This window comes from Podarcis melisellensis (genome assembly GCF_964234715.1).
Source record: "Podarcis melisellensis genome assembly, chromosome: 7".
In the NCBI taxonomy this organism is placed as follows: domain Eukaryota; kingdom Metazoa; phylum Chordata; class Lepidosauria; order Squamata; family Lacertidae; genus Podarcis; species Podarcis melisellensis.
Window position 1 is genome coordinate 33,230,737 of NC_138539.1, and position 18,209 is coordinate 33,248,945.

General features: G+C 45.3%; 1 protein-coding gene across 1 annotated transcript; it reads left to right on the top strand.

Annotated features, from left to right (window-relative positions):
- Nucleotides 1–2,218: 2,218 nt before the first annotated feature.
- On the top strand, nt 2,219–11,385 carry PRDM14 (PR/SET domain 14; the record flags this gene model as incomplete). Its single annotated transcript, XM_081919984.1, has 7 exons — nt 2,219–2,465; nt 3,879–3,935; nt 4,095–4,252; nt 5,040–5,310; nt 5,624–5,826; nt 9,827–9,928; nt 11,066–11,385. The coding sequence occupies 7 exons, from the start codon at nt 2,219–2,221 to the stop codon at nt 11,294–11,296; spliced, it is 1,269 nt and encodes a 422-aa protein (XP_081776110.1). The 3' UTR covers nt 11,297–11,385.
- Nucleotides 11,386–18,209: the final 6,824 nt, after the last annotated feature.

The following is an 18,209-nucleotide window of genomic DNA, read 5'->3' on the forward strand; positions in this document are numbered from 1 at the left end:
AGTCCTGCTGCTGAAGTGGGCCAAATCCCAGACGTGGACCACAAGTCCCTTTAAAGATCTCACTGATCGTTAAGTAGGGAGCATCAAGGAGTCTTTAACCCACCGCTGGTCCCTGGAGTCATTTTTATTTCATTGGCAGAGATAACTTTCCCCGCATGGATTCTGAATAGCATCCCTCGCTTTTTAGTCTCTCTCTTTGGCTTATTCATTCCCAGAAGGGCGCCCCTGCAGTGGAGCTCAATGGGACTTCTCTCCCAGAGAAGAAAGGGTGGTCAGGATCGCAGCGCAGGAGGGCCTCCTCTGTGCGCAATCCGACGTCTTTCAGGAGGTGGGGCTGCTGCATCTCTTTTGGGTCCGCTGCAGAAGGGGGCATTGCAGCTGGTCCTGGCCAGCCATGGAAGGTGCAGGAGAAGCCCCCCGAGTGGGGAGCATAGCTGCCAACTTTTCCCTTTTCTTGCGAGGAATCCTTGACAGCTCTGGTGGGGAGCGCCGCCTCTGCGAGAGCTGCTTGCGGAGGCGCTCCTCGAGGTTTGGCGGAAAGGGCACCGTCAGGGCGACGAGAGCTGCGGGAGCAGCACCAGGAAGCCCCGCTTCCCTGGGCCAGAGCTTTCCCAAAGTCACAGATCCCTTCCAGTCCCTAGGAGTGTTTGCTCGCGAGTAACTCCACCCGAGTTCAAAGGAGCTTATTCTTCCAAGATGCGTTTACAGCCTCATCTTAGGCAGCTTTATTCAGAAATAAGCCTAGCATGATATGGGAAACTAAAAAATGAACGCTGACAGGCATTTCCTCCCCTTACTTATTCTACCCCATGAAAAGCAGCATGGGGAGATTTTTTATTACTTGGGGTTAAATACATCCCCTCCCTCCAATGATTGATTTTGAATGTTTCTGGCTCCCAAGCACTGTAAATGGCGAAGGGCTGGAATTTAGGAAAGGGGTTTAAAACCACCCTGCAGATGGCAATCATTAAGAGGACGGTGTGGCGGGTCTGTTTTTGTGGAAATGGCGCCATGATGAAAGGTGTCCCGGGATGGATTTCAAGCCCGTTTTTCGCACGAAGGTTAATATTGCTCTCTGGTCCCCTCGGAAGAAAGTCTCCCTAATCCATGGGGATGGGACTCCCCCCCCAAGCACCCCACATTCTCATGTAGAACCGGTAGGTTCACGAATCCACTTGGACACCTGAGGAAAGGTTCAGGCTGCGAGCAAGGAGACTGACAGGCCAGAAGCCCGCCAAAAAGCGAAGCTCGAGGGGAGATGGCGGGAAGAAGGTCGCGACCCCGATACACCTGGGAGTAAGGCCCATTGAACTCGGCGAGGCTTACTTCTGAGCAGCCTTTTTGAGAAGCCATGCTTAGGATTAAGATATGGTTGTTTATCTGTATTCTGTCGCTAACTGGCGCTCCCTTCCTCGGTGCAGGAAGCGTTCCTGGACTTGTCACAGCTGGGGTTCCTGTTGTTTCGTGTCCATTTGCCTCGTATTAGCCCCTCATGTTCGCTTTGGGTGTTCCCACCACACCCCACAGATGACGACCCTCCGGGAGAGTCCTCCGTGGGTGGGGACTTATGAAAGGGTCTCGGGACAATAGGGCGGAGAGCGTTTCCCTTACGGGGAAGTGATCTGGAGGCCTTATATAAGCCTCCGGGGACGGAAACTGACAGTAGCTGAGGTAACCTCAGCTCAGCTGTGCCTGGGGAAAAGTTGCCCTTCCTTCGTTCCCTCAGCTCTCTGGCCACAATGCACCCCGTGACGAGTCTCCATGAGCACCTTTTCCTCCAGCAGGTAGCCCCCTCCCCTCCCCCTCCCTGCCCTCCCCGAGGCGCGCGCTGCCTCTCACGCCCCCCCTGCCTTATTATTTCTCCCCACAGGTTCCCGCGCTTTCCGCCGCGCCGCGCTCCTCGATGGCCTCCTCCTCCTCCTTCTCCGCCGAGCCTAGCCGAGGCGAAGGCAGCAGCGAGTCTTTGCTGATGCTCCTGAGGGGCTGCCAGCCCGGGCCCGGCGTCGCCTCCCCCTTCGGCCCGGTCCTGCCAGCGCCGCGCTTCCTCGAGGCGCAGCCTTCCTCGTGCCCTTTCCAGACGCCCCTGGGAGCAGGACTGAGCCCCGGTTCGCCTCGCCTGGCGCCCTTCCCCTTCTCGCGCCTGCCCGCCGCCGCCGCCTTCCTGCCTCCTCAGCTGCTGCCGCCGCCGCCGCCGCCGCCGCCCGGTCCTCCTCTGCCCATGCCCCAGCCGCTGCCGGTGGTCTTCCCGTCGCCCTTGGCTCGGAAGGGCGAGTCGCCTCGCCGGCGAGTCTCCGAGGGAGCGTCGCCCAAGAAGAAGAGCCCCGACCGAGCTCCGGACGCCGAGCAGCGCGCGCCCACCTACCGCTTCACCGCCCAGGAGCTGCACGCCGTCCTCTACGGGGCCGGACCAGGAGGGAGGCAGCAGGGCGCCGTGGCGGGAGCCGGGCACCCTCCTCGCAGCCCGGGTAAGGAAGGCTCCCGCGCGGGGTTTCCCTACAGCCTGGAGGGCGGAGGGCAGGAAGAAGGCGGGCTTGGGGTGAGAGGGTGGCTGCTTCATAGGAAGAAACTTTTCAACAAGGAACGGCCAAGTTTGCACAAGAGCTTTTTTTGCGGGGACGTCTCACTGCCCCAACGCGACGCTCCTTGGATAGGAACGTTTCCTCAAATAAAAGGAAAGCGTGGCGTCAAATGAAAATGGCACTTTCCCCCACCCCATTAAATCTGCTCCTAGATTTAAGATCGTTAGGAAACTTTTGCCCCCTGGGTTAAATAACAGGGGCAAAAAGAACCCTTCTAATACTTTGAATTCTGGGTTTTTGGTGTACACACAGAAAGAAAAGTGGCTCGGATTTTATTGGGCAGATGGCAATATCCTAGAAGGACTCTGGTGCAACGGTGGTCAACTTCTGTCCAAATTTTGCAAAGAAAAGTACACCCCCCTTTTTATATAAAAAACCCAATGACTGGAATAGGATGGGGGTGGGAGGAGAGAGTGAAGTAGTTCAACCATTAATTGCAGGCAAATTTAAACTGGGTTTTAAAGAATCGGAGCAGTTCTGTGGAAAAACTAGATAATGGCACAGCTGGAGTCAATTTTATCTATTTTATTTTAACCCAACAGTTTATTTTGGCTATGTGTTTACTGTATATTGCTTAAACTGATGAAAACTTGTATCTATCAGTGATTTTTTTAAAAAAAGCATTGGGTGAGGAACTGGTGTAATTATTTTATTCCATGTACTGGTTAAATACTTTTTCAAAGCAAAAATGTTTGTAGAAGGAGAAACTCTGAATGCTTCTGGAGAGTCTCTCTTGACTCCCTTTTTTGTTACCTTTAATCCACCCCCAAATAAGAGAATCTAAATTTTTCTCAGAAGGGCTCCTCTTGCGAAAGAAGACCCTGATCATGCTCCAACGCCTTTGCCAGATAAGAGTCAGGAAATCCTGCACTTTAACAGCAGGGCTATGGAATAAATTACCCGCTCACTCCCACTGTAACCATCCATCCCATATGCTTCAGAGAAGTGGTTAAACTGGGGACAGAGTGGGGACCTTTAGATGTGCCTGTGCCCGCGCACAGTTCTTTCCTAACCTTATCTTGTTGGCACTGAAGGGTGGGGTAGTTTATTTCGGATGTATTACTCCGGTGTAACAGTTTTGTAAAGGCACGAATCCTGTGCGTTTCTATTCAAATTCCAATGAGGCAAATATTGATTCCAGCCTATTTAAACCCGGTGTAACTGCAACCCTCGCTCTACTTTCATGGGAATCACCTATTTAATTCGGTGGGATTTACTTCTGAGTAGGCATGATTGGGATTGCGCTGTTACTCCCAGTTGTCTGATTGCAATACTAGTTCCCCTTTGCTTTCCCGTTAGGCGCAGTGGATGCTCAGCCGCCGCTCCTAGACAGGTCTTCTCTGCAACTTCCCGAAGGTAGCTGCGTTTGTTTGGTTTGGCTTTTGTCAAGTGGGTGGTTGGGGAAGAGGGATCAAGGCTGATCCTTTTGAGTTCTCGTTTTCTTCAACCCAAAGACTAATCCTTCTCCCTTCTTCCTCTCCCTCCCCGCCCCCCCCCCCCGTTTCCTCTCTGTAGGGCTGACGGTGTTGCAGACCGTCTTCGAGGACTGTCCGCAGCTGGGAGTCTTCTGCACCGAGACCATCCCCGTCGGCGTCCGCTTCGGCCCTTTCCAGGGCAAAGTTGTCAACATCAGCGAGATCAAGACTTACGATGACAATTCCCTGATGTGGGAGGTACAATTCGCTAATGTACTGTCGCTTTCTTTTCTCCGGGGGGAGGTGGGGGGGCCGGATGCCTCAAGCCACGCCTCTGCATAGCTGATCACCGCGCTTACAGTACTTGTGAAACCAGTTTCTCTGGTTCCAAGGGGTCTTACTCCGGTTCCAGCTTTCTAAGGGAGATAGCGCATTTCCCTCCTCAGCTGCGTGTTTTAGGAAGAAAGCAGTGTGGAGTAATGGTAGAGTGTTGGACTAGGAAGCCCAGGGTTCAAATTTCCGCTGAGCCATGAAACTCGTCTCTCAGTCTCTCAGCCTAGCCTAACTCACAGGGTTGTTCTGAGGATAAAATGGGGAGAGAGAGGACCGTGAATGACGCCTTGAGCTTCCTTGTAGGGAAGGCGGAATATAAAAGCAAAAAATAAACAAAGGGCGTATGATGCTGGACTCGCACCAACATCAGGCAGCACGGCCAGTGGTTATGTAAGATGAGAGTTTTAGTCCCATCTGGAAGTCCAGAAGTTCCTCCACCTCTGTCTAGAGGAATAGGTGGCTTGGCTATGAAAAGATCCTACGCATATTGATTTAGAAGCAATCCCCATTGCTAACTCCTAACTGAGCGTGTCCATGAGGATTGCAGTTTAGCTGAACGCCAAACCCCTTCCTTTCAACGTGAGTGGGGCGAGGGAGCGTTTAGATTCCCACCCCCCTCCCTTCCAGGCGCGGCGTTGTCTTCCTGGGTTGCTGCTGTCGCTATAAGCCGGGTGAGCAACCGTGTATAAAGTTTGTGTGTCCATCCCAACAGATTTTTGAGAACGGCCGCTTGAGCCACTTCATCGACGGCAGGGGCTCCTCCGGCAACTGGATGTCCTTAGTGAACTGCGCCCGCTTCCCCGAGGAGCAGAACTTGACGGCCCTGCAGTGCCAGGGGCAGATATTCTACGAGAGCTGCAAAGAGGTCACGCCCGGCCAGGAGCTGTTGGTCTGGTACGGGGATTGCTACTTGCAGTTCTTGGGCATCCCTATCAGCCTGAAGGGAACGGCAGAAGGGAAGCCTGTCCAGGCGCACAGTGAAGGTCAGTTGGCAACCTTCCAGGGCTCCGTAAGAGTCGCGCTCAGAGCTGTTGCAGCCAGGAATCTGAACGGTCTGCTCTGTTTGCACATTGGCTCTCTCCCCCCCCCCCAATACCGCTTGCAAGTTCAAAAGAAGTAAAATGCTTCACTTTATAGTCTGGTTGTCCACTTATAAAACTCCCAGTTCATTGCATTTATTCCTCCTCCTCCTCCCTCTTTCACTTTTTGTGCGCGCGCCTGCTTCTGAAACTAGGTGTCTATGAACCAACCACCCACCCCTGACGGTGGCTTTTTCCTTCCCTTTCTCACCCTCAGAGTCTCTGGAGGGCTATAAGTGCGAACGCTGCGGCAAGGTCTTCGCCTACAAATACTACCGCGACAAGCACCTGAAGTACACCCGGTGCGTGGACCAAGGGGACAGGAAATTCCCGTGCCAGCTTTGCAAGCGATCTTTTGAGAAAAGGGACCGGCTGAGGATCCACGTCCTGCACGTGCACGAGAAGCACAGGCCTCACAAAGTAAGGGATCCCCAACTGGCGCCGCCGCCTTTCTCTTAGAATCTGGAGGGGGAAAGCCCGCCCTGCCTTTTGAAGCAGCTGCAGGAAATAAGTGTTTCAGGAATGGAAGCAAGCCTGGGGGAATGTGTGCGATGGGGGGGGGGGGTTGGCATTGCTGGGCAGGGACATCTCAGGTGGTGGATTCAGGATTGCCAAATCGTTCTCAATAAGACGATTCAATTAGCCTTGAATCGTGGGCAAGTTGAACGGTCCGTGTATCTTTCTCCATCTGTGTGTGTGTGTTCTGTGACTTGCTTTTGCGTGATTGTGGTTTCATCCAACGGGCACTTTAGTCTCCTGTTTTTAATTTTAAAAAGGTCTTTTGGTCGTTTCCATAAAGGGCTCCGTGCGTGTAGCCTTACTTGGGAGTAAGTCCCGTGGATAGCAATGCCATTTGACTTCCGAGTAAACATTGGTTTGTATGACATCGGGCTTAAATACGGTGTGTCACAAAGGATGCCCTTGAAAGCCTCTGCAGCTGTTACGTGTTGCATTTGTGTGTGTGAATGCGGAGGAGTCTACTGGACTGTGATAGGTTGCTCTCCGTTGGCACTTGCTGATTTCGTTTAAGCTCCGCAAAAGTACCGGTAGGCTGAGGCAGAGACTCAGTGCAGTAGTTATCTATTAAGAGCACGTTTTCTTTGCGGTCTAGTTAGAACAGTGGTTCTCAAAGGGTGTGGCAGGAGAGGGTGGCGGGAGGATTCAAATACAATCAATATTATATGTTATTATGCGGCTGCATCCCCCCCGTGTCCCATCATCATATTATAAAGCAGCTGTGTTCTGAGTTACAAGTCACGCACTGCTAGGAGTTCCTTCTTTCCCCCCCAATATATTACTTACCGATAAAAAAAAATCGGTGTGGCGCCTGCAAATTTTAGTTCTGAAAGCGTGGCCCAGAGAAAATAGTCTGAGAACCACTGAGTTAGGGAGTGAAGGAAAACCATGGTGACACTCCCGGGAAGGGGTCCTGATTGTGCCCCCTCCTCCCTCTCTTGGGAAAAAACAACGCAGAGAGTTCAAGCCACTCGCCTGCTTCACTGCAGTGAGTGATTGCAGTGCCAGGTAACCACAATTGCAAAACGCACCGCCTCTGCTGATTCTCTGCCCTGAAATCTTTTTTCCTCTTGTTTTGTTGCTGTCCCCCCCTTTTTTTCTTTTTTTAAAACCATGATTACTTGCGGTTTATTGGAGCAAATGTTCGGCCTCAACTCTGGAGCGCGTTTGTCTGAAAGCAGACCCAGTTCATTCAAAGCCAATGAGGTTTGCTTGTGACGGTAGTGATCTTCACACAAAACCCCTAGCAATGAAATCGGGTGGATCGAGTTCCTCAAGGTAATGGTTCTGGATAGTTCACCTGTTGTGAAATTTAGAAGCGTGGTGTTGCATTTAGTTGCAATTGCACTACACTTTTGGAAACAATTACAAAATGAAAAGGGTATGGAACTTTTAAATATAGATAAGTGTGCTAGTTTCTGTCTCTCCTCTCCCCTCCTATACCCAAGGATTCCACTTCACTGAAATGTCCCGCAGCCTCTCCTCCAGTATCTTCAGTTGGCTGGAATAATTAAAGATGAACTAGGCAAAGGGGAATTCCCATAAGTGCCATATATTAAAGAGCAGCTCCGTATTTGAACTGTGTTAGAGCTCCTGGCAGGGGAGGGGAAAGAACTCTCATTTCATAGTGAGAAACTGATCTCACCCACTTTTACTTAGAAGTTACTGACAGCACAGCCTTTGTGTATGTATAGAACTATAGCCTGAGGCTGCAATCCTGATTAAATTAAAACAAAAAAATTCCTTCCATTAGCACCTTAAAGACCAACTAAGTTAGTTCTTGGTCTTTAAGGTGCTACTGGAAGGATTTTTTTTGTTTTGACTATGGCAGACCAACACGGCTACCTATCTGTAACTGTGATTAAATTAACTAGGGCTTACTTCTAAGTAGATAGTCTTAGGAATGTGCTCTGAAAAGGTGTCACTTGACTTGATTGCTATTCCAGACAACAGCTGAGTACTATCTTCCATTTAATAATATACATTCACATCATTATTATCCACTTTACCACCCTCACTCTTTAGAGTCTATCAACTTCCTTCCCTCCCACATCATGGCTTTCAAAATTAACCTTTATATCATTACATTTTGTATGTTTTCCAGTTTTAATCACACTCAGTACAAAATAGCTCAAAATGTAAATAAATAAACTTCTCATTACAAGTCTTCAGATAACCCTATTAGCGATGTTAATTGCTTACAATAATCTTTCAGATATTGAATAAATTCACTCCAGTCCTTTTGGAATACTTGATGGTGCTTGTTTCGGATTTTTCCTGTCAGCTTCGCCAATTCTGCAAAGTCCATCATCTTCATCTGCCACTCTTCTTTCATTGGTACTTCTTGTTGTTTCCATTTTTGAGCTAAAAGAATTTTTGCCACAGTTGTTGCATACATAAACAGTTTTTTTTAATCTTCCCTTCATATCTCTTCACTATACCCAATAAAAAGGCTTCTGGTTTTTTAACAAAAGTATTTTTAAATACTTTCTTTAACTTCAATCCAACAGACTTAGGACAGCTTTATAACATTTTAGTTTTTTTTCTGGATTTGTGCCACTCTGCCATAAAACCTGCAGAGAACACCCCAGATGTAGAACTTCTCTTGGGTGCTTTGTTCTCCACAAAGGGTGACAGGAATGGGGAGGAGCTAGCACATTAACTTAGCATCCAACCATGACTTCTGAACTGAGGGCTGTTCACTAACAACCTCATGAACTAGCATTACACCTTCTTCAAGCCCAGCTGGCCATATAAACACAACTTCAACTCAGTTGTCTCATTCCCTATCCTTGAAATCTGATTAAGCGGGAGGAAAAAGTGAGACATCTTCCTTCATTTTCATCCCTTGTTACAGGGACAGAAAGAGGCTCAGCTTGGTCGCAATTAAGTGGTAGCAATTAAGAAGTCCCACACAATAAACAATGTTAAAATAGTTTTGTAAAATATTTGCAAACTACAAGTGCACCTCCCCTTACATGCATCCAACTCGGAGACCTCATAATAGGTAGGTAGGTAGATAGATGATAGATAGATAGATGTCTTCTTGTTTGGGGCTGCTGCCAGAAGTTGCTGCCTCAGCGAGGGAAGGTGGCCTTTGATTGACTAGTGGCTTCTCCTCACCTCCATTGTGGGTCCATGAACCCATCCTAGTACCAGTTATGTTGCACGCCCTTCTCTGCCCCTGCCCTCTGTGGCCAGCCACTGCTGCTACACACACTGGCCCCCCTCAGGTAGGCAGGCTCAGTTCAGGCTAGGCAGCTGCCCCAAATAATGAGTCTCTCCCTCCCTCCCCTTCCTCCCTTCATGCCCTCCTTATTAAAGTTAGCTGCTCCCCACTTTACACGATTTCACTTATGCGTGCGAGGGCCCGGAACACCTGTATATGTGTGTGTGTGTGATCAACCTCTGCTTTAACATATCAGTGCTTTGAAAATGTGTGAAACTATATAGTAGGCACCGATACTCCAGTATTGGACAAGACTACAGGCTTTATGCCAAAGTGTTTTGTGGTGGTGGTGGTGGTGGTGGGGAGAATCACACACTTAGGCCTTGTTATCACTGTGCACCCAAGTGCCCACAAATAGATCAGAGCATCTTTAGAGGGGAATCTGCAAATCAGTGTGTAGGTTTCAAGCCTACACAGCGAAGGCACGTAGTACAGGCAGGAGCTGTGGCTAGAATAATCTTCTTGGCATGATTCATACATATAGGTTGAAACCTTGTATATTTCTACATTCTATATAAAAAAGCACATTATCAGTTATGTTTGTCTTGTCTGTATTCCTGTCTAAATCTCTGTCTTGTATTGCTATTTAAATGTGCATACATGTTGCATGCCAGCAAAAATGTCTGTAACTTTCGCTGCAGCCACAAAACTGTCCTATGTGTTCTCTCTTTTCAGTGTTCTATATGTGCCAAAAGTTTCTCTCAGTCTTCCAGTCTAAACAAGCACATGAGAGTACACTCTGGAGAAAGGCCCTATAAATGTGTGTATTGCAACAAGGTGAGGACAACCATGCCCTTTGCAGTTCCCTTGAGGTTTTAGTTGCTTGTAGGATGTTCTCTGGCATGCTCAGTTTAATCTGTTTTAATTCTGAATTTAACATTTAGCCTCAACTATGTTAGATTTAATGCAGAAGGCACACAGCAGGTCTCCCAACATATGCATTTGTTATTACGTACTGCATCTGGGAAGGCATGGAAATAAAATGTTTTCTGTTTGCAATGAACTGGAGTCTCAGCTTCCTTAGGTGAATATAAGGCTATCTGAGCCAAGCTTTTATTCCTGGGGTCCCACACCTGAACAGACTGGTATAAAACAGTGGTGTGGTTGATGGAATTTTAGGCTCTGGATTTAACCTTCTTGCAGCCCTCTTCCACTTAGATGATAAACAAAGTGGCAAGGCAGCCCTGCTAGGTTCCTCCCCACTTGGAGGGAGGGGGTTGGTTTTGCTGAGTGGGACCGTGGATTTCTTCCTCAAAGTCCTCCCTTAACAGCATCACAGACTGCAAAACAAAATATTACCTTTTGATAGTTGCCATGACTGACTTGTCAGCTGATTTGTCACATGCGTTGCCTGCCTGCCCTTTAGCGGAGCTTGTGGAAATGCATATGGAGCGAGTCCCCTTTTTATTTCCACTACAATCTTGTGAACTAGGCTTGTCTGAGAGATAATGATGACTTGCTCAAGGCTATTTACAGAATGCCATAGCTTGGCTGTGATTTGCACATAGTTTCCCACATCCCTCCTTCACTGGCTGTGAACATGTGAGGCTGGGATTTTATCTGCCATATATAAGACCCAGCAAAAGCCCAACTGGTTCTCCTGCTGTAGAAACAAGCATCGTAACTTAATTGCAATTTTGTGATCATGTGATTCCTTTCATCTTGTTTGTCACTTGTAGCTTTGTATGTGAATGCTCTGTGTGTGTGTGTTTGTGTGTAAAAGCTTTTTATGCCACCTGAAATCTAAAATAATCTTGCTTAATTATTAATGTGTCTAGCCCTGTCTTCTTCAGTTTGGGTGTCTGTCTGACCTAGGTTTTTTAATTTTATCTCTAGGAACTTGCATCTAACTGTTTCCTTATCCCTTTCTCCTCCCGCCCCACCAACAATTCATTTTGTTCACCATCTCCATAGGCATTCACCGCCTCCAGCATCCTGCGCACTCACATCCGCCAGCATTCAGGAGAGAAGCCTTTTAAATGCAGACATTGTGGCAGAGCATTTGCTTCCCATGCTGCCCATGACAGCCATGTGCGGCGCACACATGGTGCTAAAGACAACTGCCGCACCTGTACTTTGTGTGGCAAGACCTTTTCAGAGGTAGAAGAATTCCGCTTCCATATGAAGTTTCACACAGGCCATTAGCCAGAAAGCTAACGAATAGGATGCAAACCATTTGGACATCTGTGTAGCATTTTCTGTTATGTGTTGGTTTTAATGTAGCACTACCCACCCAATAGAGATAATGTGATCTTCACCCATTAGTACAGGCGTGAGGAACCTATCCTCATGCTCTGAGGGCCAAAGTGGTGCCACACTATTTTCTGCCCTGCTCAAAACACACACACACACACACCAATCACTCCCCCATTCTCAGCCCCCACCCTTTCAGCTGATTTGTGCAAAACAGCTGAGCAGTGCTAAGTCATTCATTCCCGTAGTGCAAAATTTCTGCTCGTGCAACAGAACTCTCCCCTCTTCCCTTCGCATGCCCCCCAATCTTTTATGGGAGTTCTCCTAATTCTTGAACAAATTGGGGAGGAGGAGAAGGGGAAAGTTCAATTGTGCAAGCATAAATCGTTGATTAAATGGAATGAGGGCTTTAGACAACACTCTTAGCATTGCAGTGGGGATGAAAACCAGCCATTCCTTCACTGATCCCACCGTAATCAGCTCAGGAAGCAGCAGTTTTCAACCCCATCACAGTGTGTTAGGAAGGGAGGTTTTTCAACACACTTGCACACCCTTCCCAACACACTGCAATGGGAGATGGCCCATCAGTTGATTGGATCTTATAAGATGTGGTGGTGTGAAAATGACCTTCCACTCCCTTTGGCTAAGGGGTGGGGAGAACTTTCTTTTTCCTGGAAATGAAAACCAGGTTCTCCTGATCACCTGAGGAGAGGGCCTGGTTTCAGGGGAGTGCTAGGGCAAAAAACTACTGAGATGGAGATTACCCAGAAGAATCCAGAAAATTTGATCCTGACATTTTAATAACCACCTATGCCAAATTAAAACACAATGTTTAATTATGGCAAATATTTCTGCACTTCCAATACATTGTATTTGCTGACAATTTTTAAAAAAGAGAATGTATGTAATTTTCGCTGGCTCGTTTCTGTTTTTGTGCTGCTAGAATTTGAAAGGTTTGTGAATGTGTTACTAGGGGTATTGGGTTGTATTTGGTGGTGTTGCTCAGTGGATGTTAAGCCTTCTGTCAGCGGAACAGGGAAGGAAACAGTTTTCAGCAATTTCCCCTGCTCCCTGCACCCCCCAAAAAAAATCTTCACTGGAGCAAATGGGGTGGTGGCATAGGGAGAGAGAATTGCTAAAATCACTTCCAACCCTGTTCTATTCTTATTACAGTTACTCACAAAAAGGCTAGTTGTGGTGTTACTAGCTGCCAGCCATTCACTCATCTGTTAACTTGCTGCCCCTTACCTGTCTGCTTGGACACTTGTTGGCTCTATGTCAAGGATGCTCTCCTTTGGGCTCTAAGCTATTGCCCACCTCCCTTCCTGTCCAGTGTGCCAGCCCATTTGTCACCTAGGCATTCACCTGCTCATTGCTGGAGAACAGAGTGGCAACACATCAGCAGGTATATTTCTTTTCAAAATTACCGTACACTATTGAATTTTTGAAAATGTGCCCAATTTTCTTTAACAAATCTCAAAATTCATCCCGTGCTTAATACTGAGGCAACACTTTGATACAATAGCTTATTGGCACTCTTGAAGTGGGGAAGGAAATACAAAGTTTATGAAGTATTGTTCAAACATAATCTACAGCAAATTGTACTTTTTATAGGCTTTGCGCATAAGTATAAGAAATATGGGCCAGAATGTTTGTGATTATGGCTTGAGAGTTGCCTTACTCTTTAAATACAGTGTGACTGTGTGCTGCTGTTGGAAGTTCAATGTAATTTTACATTTGGGTATACAAATGTTAGTGACTTGCACTGATCTATTTATTATTGCTGCTCAAAATAATGTCTGTCTTGTTTTGGTGGGTAAAATGAAATCCTGTAAGCATAAAATATACATAAAAATTCTTTACATGAATGTTAAGATTTGTAGAGTATGTGGAAGACTGAATGGCTAGAGTTGTGTTTTAGCTTTGTTTCTTGCCTTTTGCATGTTTGTCTATGTTTCGTAATATTTGAACAGATGTGATGTAAGCTGTGGCATTAAGAACCTTGGGGACCTCAGATGTAATGATCTGCTGTATGTGGTGCAGCCCTTGGAAAAGATTTTGAATTTTGATACTGTAGTTAGTTCAGAGCACAGTTGCTGGGCTGCTGATTGGAACCTGGCATTGGGGGGCGTAGCTTGCTAGTGCTTAAATGTTTCCAACTGAGCTCAATTTGTACTTTCCTTTCAACTTTCCCTACATGGTTTGGGGTAAGCTGAAGATAGTTCTGGATCATCTGATAGATCTTGGAGTGTTTTTCAGTAGATCTGCAAGGATTTCTGACTCCCAATTTGTTTGAACATTGGCACCACTAACAAAATGACCTTCCCCACCTGAATTAGACTGCCAAATAAAGAGAGCTACGCAGAAATAATATGAAGACGATGAATAAAGTTCAGTTCCGCTACTGAAAAAAAATGCCTAGACTCAGAATGTACTCAGAGGCACCTTCCCTCTCTTTTTTACTTATAAGGTTTAGTCTGGCTCTTGCTAGTAAATTTTGGGGTTCTACTAAAAAACAAAGTAGTTCCAACAAACCTGAAGTCTGCCCACTCCTAGTTTAGGACCTATGTACTATTTGTTCTGTCTCCTTTCCAACCAGTCTGCGTGATTACTGAATCTGTCTTGAGCGTCCCCACATTCTGGCATATAGCCCATCTGTTCAATGTTTTGTTCTGACACTATTCTGTTCTACTTTTTGTGTGTTGCTTCTGTTCTAATTTTTATGTTTGACTTGTGTTTTTTACTTGTGAAATGTCCTGAATGCTTGATGTAGAAGAGTGGGATAAAAATAAATTTTATTTAAAAACTAATTAGCTACCTAGTCTTTTATTTGCTATCAATAGGCCCAGAGTCATGATGTACATTTCCCCTAGAACCAGACTGCAGAAATAACTTGAAAACCCTCAAACACATTGACCAGTTATGCATCATGAACAATTATGACATTAGTTCAGGACTGAAACAAGTACCCTGGACAGCTCCATGGACCGATCAGGCAGAGGTTTTGTAGAAGCAAGTTTTAATGGTTCCTGGCAAGAAGCAACAGCTCTCTAGATGTTCTTCAGTGTGAGAAGTCTCTTCAGTTAAAGAGGCCTCTTCCAAAAATGTTTTTGATTTAAGCAGAATTTAAAATAGAAGAATGTGTGTTCTCTGTTGAAATGAGGAGACTGGGAAGAAAGAAATGACAATCGTAATCAACTCCCCATGTATAAACTTTAATTATTGTTTGTACAAGATAGATGTGTGTTGCATGCATTCTTACTGTTTTTGCTTTAAACTGGCTTGATCTCTAAGAGTCACTTTAAATTACAATTAAAAAAAAAACTTACAGTTAGAGATTAAGCCAGTTTAAAGCCAAAACAAAACAAACAGTAAATTCTAAGGGTCACTGTAAATTACAATTTTAAGAATTTACTATTAGGAAATACTTCTTGTTCTATTGGAGACAGAATATACATAACAGGAAAAAGGGTAACTTATGGTAAGCCGATTCCTCTAGTATTTTCCTCAAAGGATTGGGATTCTTCTTTGAATTTAACAGCTTATAGCTAAATTTATCACTAGGTAATGCAGAAGCACCTGAAGTACCGGTAATCTGTTTGTCCTTTCACAGCCCAGGGGACTTGCTCCAAGTGTATGTTTTAGATGTTCCTCCTTATATTAATTCTTACCATACTTTTTGACGTAAACACATCAACCTTTTAAAAAGGTAGCTTTTGATTCATGCCCATTCAGTACCCATCTTGTACAGTATACAGAAACTAAGGTGTGTATGTATAAGCTCTTGTAAAGTGTGTATATGTGAGATATATCTAGCTGTATTAGACAAGATGGTTTTCAGTTTTTCTTCTTTGTTCAAGCAGTATCCAAACATAACCCTAAAGCAGAACAGGGAATTGCATTGGGACAAATGGAAAGAAGCAGCTGCAGAAATGGACACAATATATAAGGAAGCAGGAGGGGACCCTGTCTATTTTATTTATTTCATAGAATTTATACTGTTTGATTGTTAAAAAACAACAGCCTCAGAGTGGTGATGGCCTCTTTAGCTACATCTTTAAAGGAGGAATGTTTGTGTGTGCAATTAGTTGAGTTAAATTGGGAGATATCAGGGTTACACTTAATTAATTTTTAAATTTAATAGATTTATATCCCTTCTTTTCCCCAAACTGGGATTCAAGATGGCTTATAATATTTAAAAACAGCACAATAAATAAAGTAATAAAACAAACTGGTTGCAAGCAATAATTAAAATACCTCAAAACACATTTAAAATCAGTTTGCCCTAACAGCAGCCCAGTGAACAGCATTGTCTACACCTTAACATAAAGGGCCCGTTTACCACTTCCTCCATAATTCAAAGAACATTCTATGGGAAAGTCAAGAGGGGACCAAAAATTAAGTGTAATAATAATGGCTGAATCCGTGGTTAGCTCAGATGTCTGTCCTCACTTTTCTGCTTTCATTTTTAGTGGGAATGTTAGTGCACAAGTATCCTTGCAGCTGATTCTCTCCCTCCCCCCAACAGATGTTGTTGGTCAGTCACCCATTAGTGTACAGTTCAGCACTGACTCAGAGGTAGCTCAAATTTGAAGCCACTCTTTTTGTTTGCCAGCTTGCAAATATTAGATGCTCCAAAGGCCAAGAGGAGAATAGATCGTAATAAAATGCTGGATAATACACATTTATCATTGATTTATCTCTGGAAAACCTGAATGTAGGCATATTTCCACATCATTCTCAATTTGAGGTGTTGAATATCTTTCTTCGATCTGTTGATCCATTGAAGAAAAGTACTGCACAAGTTCCAGGAGAAAATCATCACAGTGAAACTATTCCAATTATCGTTATCATTATACAAATTTATAGACTACTTCCTGGTATATAAAGACCACTGAAGCAGTTTACAGGTAAAAACAAAACAAAACTCTTTAAGAATAATAAAATCAATTCAACAAGCTTTATAAAGAAATAACGCCATTCAAAAACCATGAAACATGTCATGAGATATAAGATTGATATCCTATAAATGGTTGGGTTACACAGCAAGGGAAGCTTCCTAAACAAACCAGTAGAAAAAGAACTTATTTTCACTGTTTTGCATTCTGCCCACAAGAGTATTTTAAATGTAAAACAAGAAGTGATCTAAGCACAAGCCGCAGAGGCTTCTGGCAATCTCAGATGTTTTGTTGGGATCTTAAACAGGGATGGGATGGGGATTGTCTCCCTCAAACATGAATGACAATAGAGCAGCTAAAACAGTAATATGGCCCTTAAAGCTCAGGCTGGCCACTTGCAGCACAACAAAAGCCACCCCAGTGACATCTGCTGCCCTTTAGCTGAGTCCAGCATGACACCAAATGTTCAGATGTTTTCATCCTCTTTCCCTGCCCCCCCCCCCCCCGCCAATAGCTCTTGTTCTACTGTACTAAATGGGGTGGGGTGGAGAAGAGAATAAAAGGAGGAGAGTTGCTTCTCCCCATGGAACGGCAGAAAGCAGCCAAGAGATTAGTGAGCTACAGATAATGCAGCAAGCAAATATTGATTAAACCAAACTGTTCATTAAACCAGGAAAATCATTCTACCCAGTGTGCCTCCCAACTCTGGTGTTGGAAGAGACCAGTATTCTCAGATGGTGGATTCTGAAGGGTTGGTTGGACGTAGGGAGAAGAGTCATTCTCTTCCTTACCCCCATTTATGGGGCTGTTTGAGAAAATACTAATTTGAATGAGGCACAAGAAGGAGCAGACATTTCCATGAACACGGCAAATGGAGAAAAAAGTGTGATCTAAATTGTAGGACTATGTGCCACAGTCTCTGCATAGCCCTCCTAGTCCCCAGGGTTACCGTGTGTCTCCTTTTGAAGGGCTGTAGCAAACCTGCCTCATGTTACATAAAAAAGATACCAACTTTAGAGGGCAGTCCTGTGTTTGAAAGACCCTGAGAGGTCTAGCCCAGGGTTTGAAGATAAAACACAGATGGACCACTTATGGTTCTTTCATCAGCTGGGCAACAAGACTGAGCAGGCATGCAAGTCACCAGGTTATGATCTTCTCCACTATGGCAGGATGTATTGCGTTTCTGTTGAAATTATAATAAATTATTCCTGTATTTGCACCTATGCACTTATTTAGAAGATTTATAAATGGGTTAATCAAAGAAATTAACATATGCAACTCTATCTTTTATTATTACAATTAGTTAGATCCTGCCTTTCATGATGTAAAATCTACCTAGGGAGCTTACAAGTAACATTCAATTACATAGTTTGTAAGCATAATAAACAATATTAACCTCTTAAAAACTCATTGGATTCATTCCCACAGGACAGTTGGTGGAAGATCACCCTGTGGGAAGGAGAGTGCAGCTGGACCAGTCCCTGAGAGGTGGTCTTCACCTCCAGCCCTCTCTTTCAGAATTCTTCCCACAGGGCAGTTTTTGTCCTCTTTTTGGTGACGCATCTCTCTCTGTGTGTGTCTTTTGGTGATGCATAAGTGGCCACCTTGCAGTTTATGCTAACTCATAGAAAGCTGCCTTAGACTGAGTTGGACCATTAGTCTCTACACTGACTGCTGGCCATTGCTCTTTCTTAAAGGGGTCTTTCCCAGTCCTACCTGCAGATGCCAGGAATTGAACCTGCAACCTCCTTCATGCAAAGCATTAGAAAAGAAAAGGAAGGACAACCCACAGGCTGCTATTGATGCCTGGTGAGCCCAAGGCTTTCACATTAGGAGCACTATGCTCCAAGCATAACACTGAACTGCAAGGTAGCAATGGAGAAGTTTGGAGGTGAATTTTATTTTTTTAGAATAAATGACTGATAAGTGACTGATGGTCACTGTATCTACAGTGTACACCGATGGTG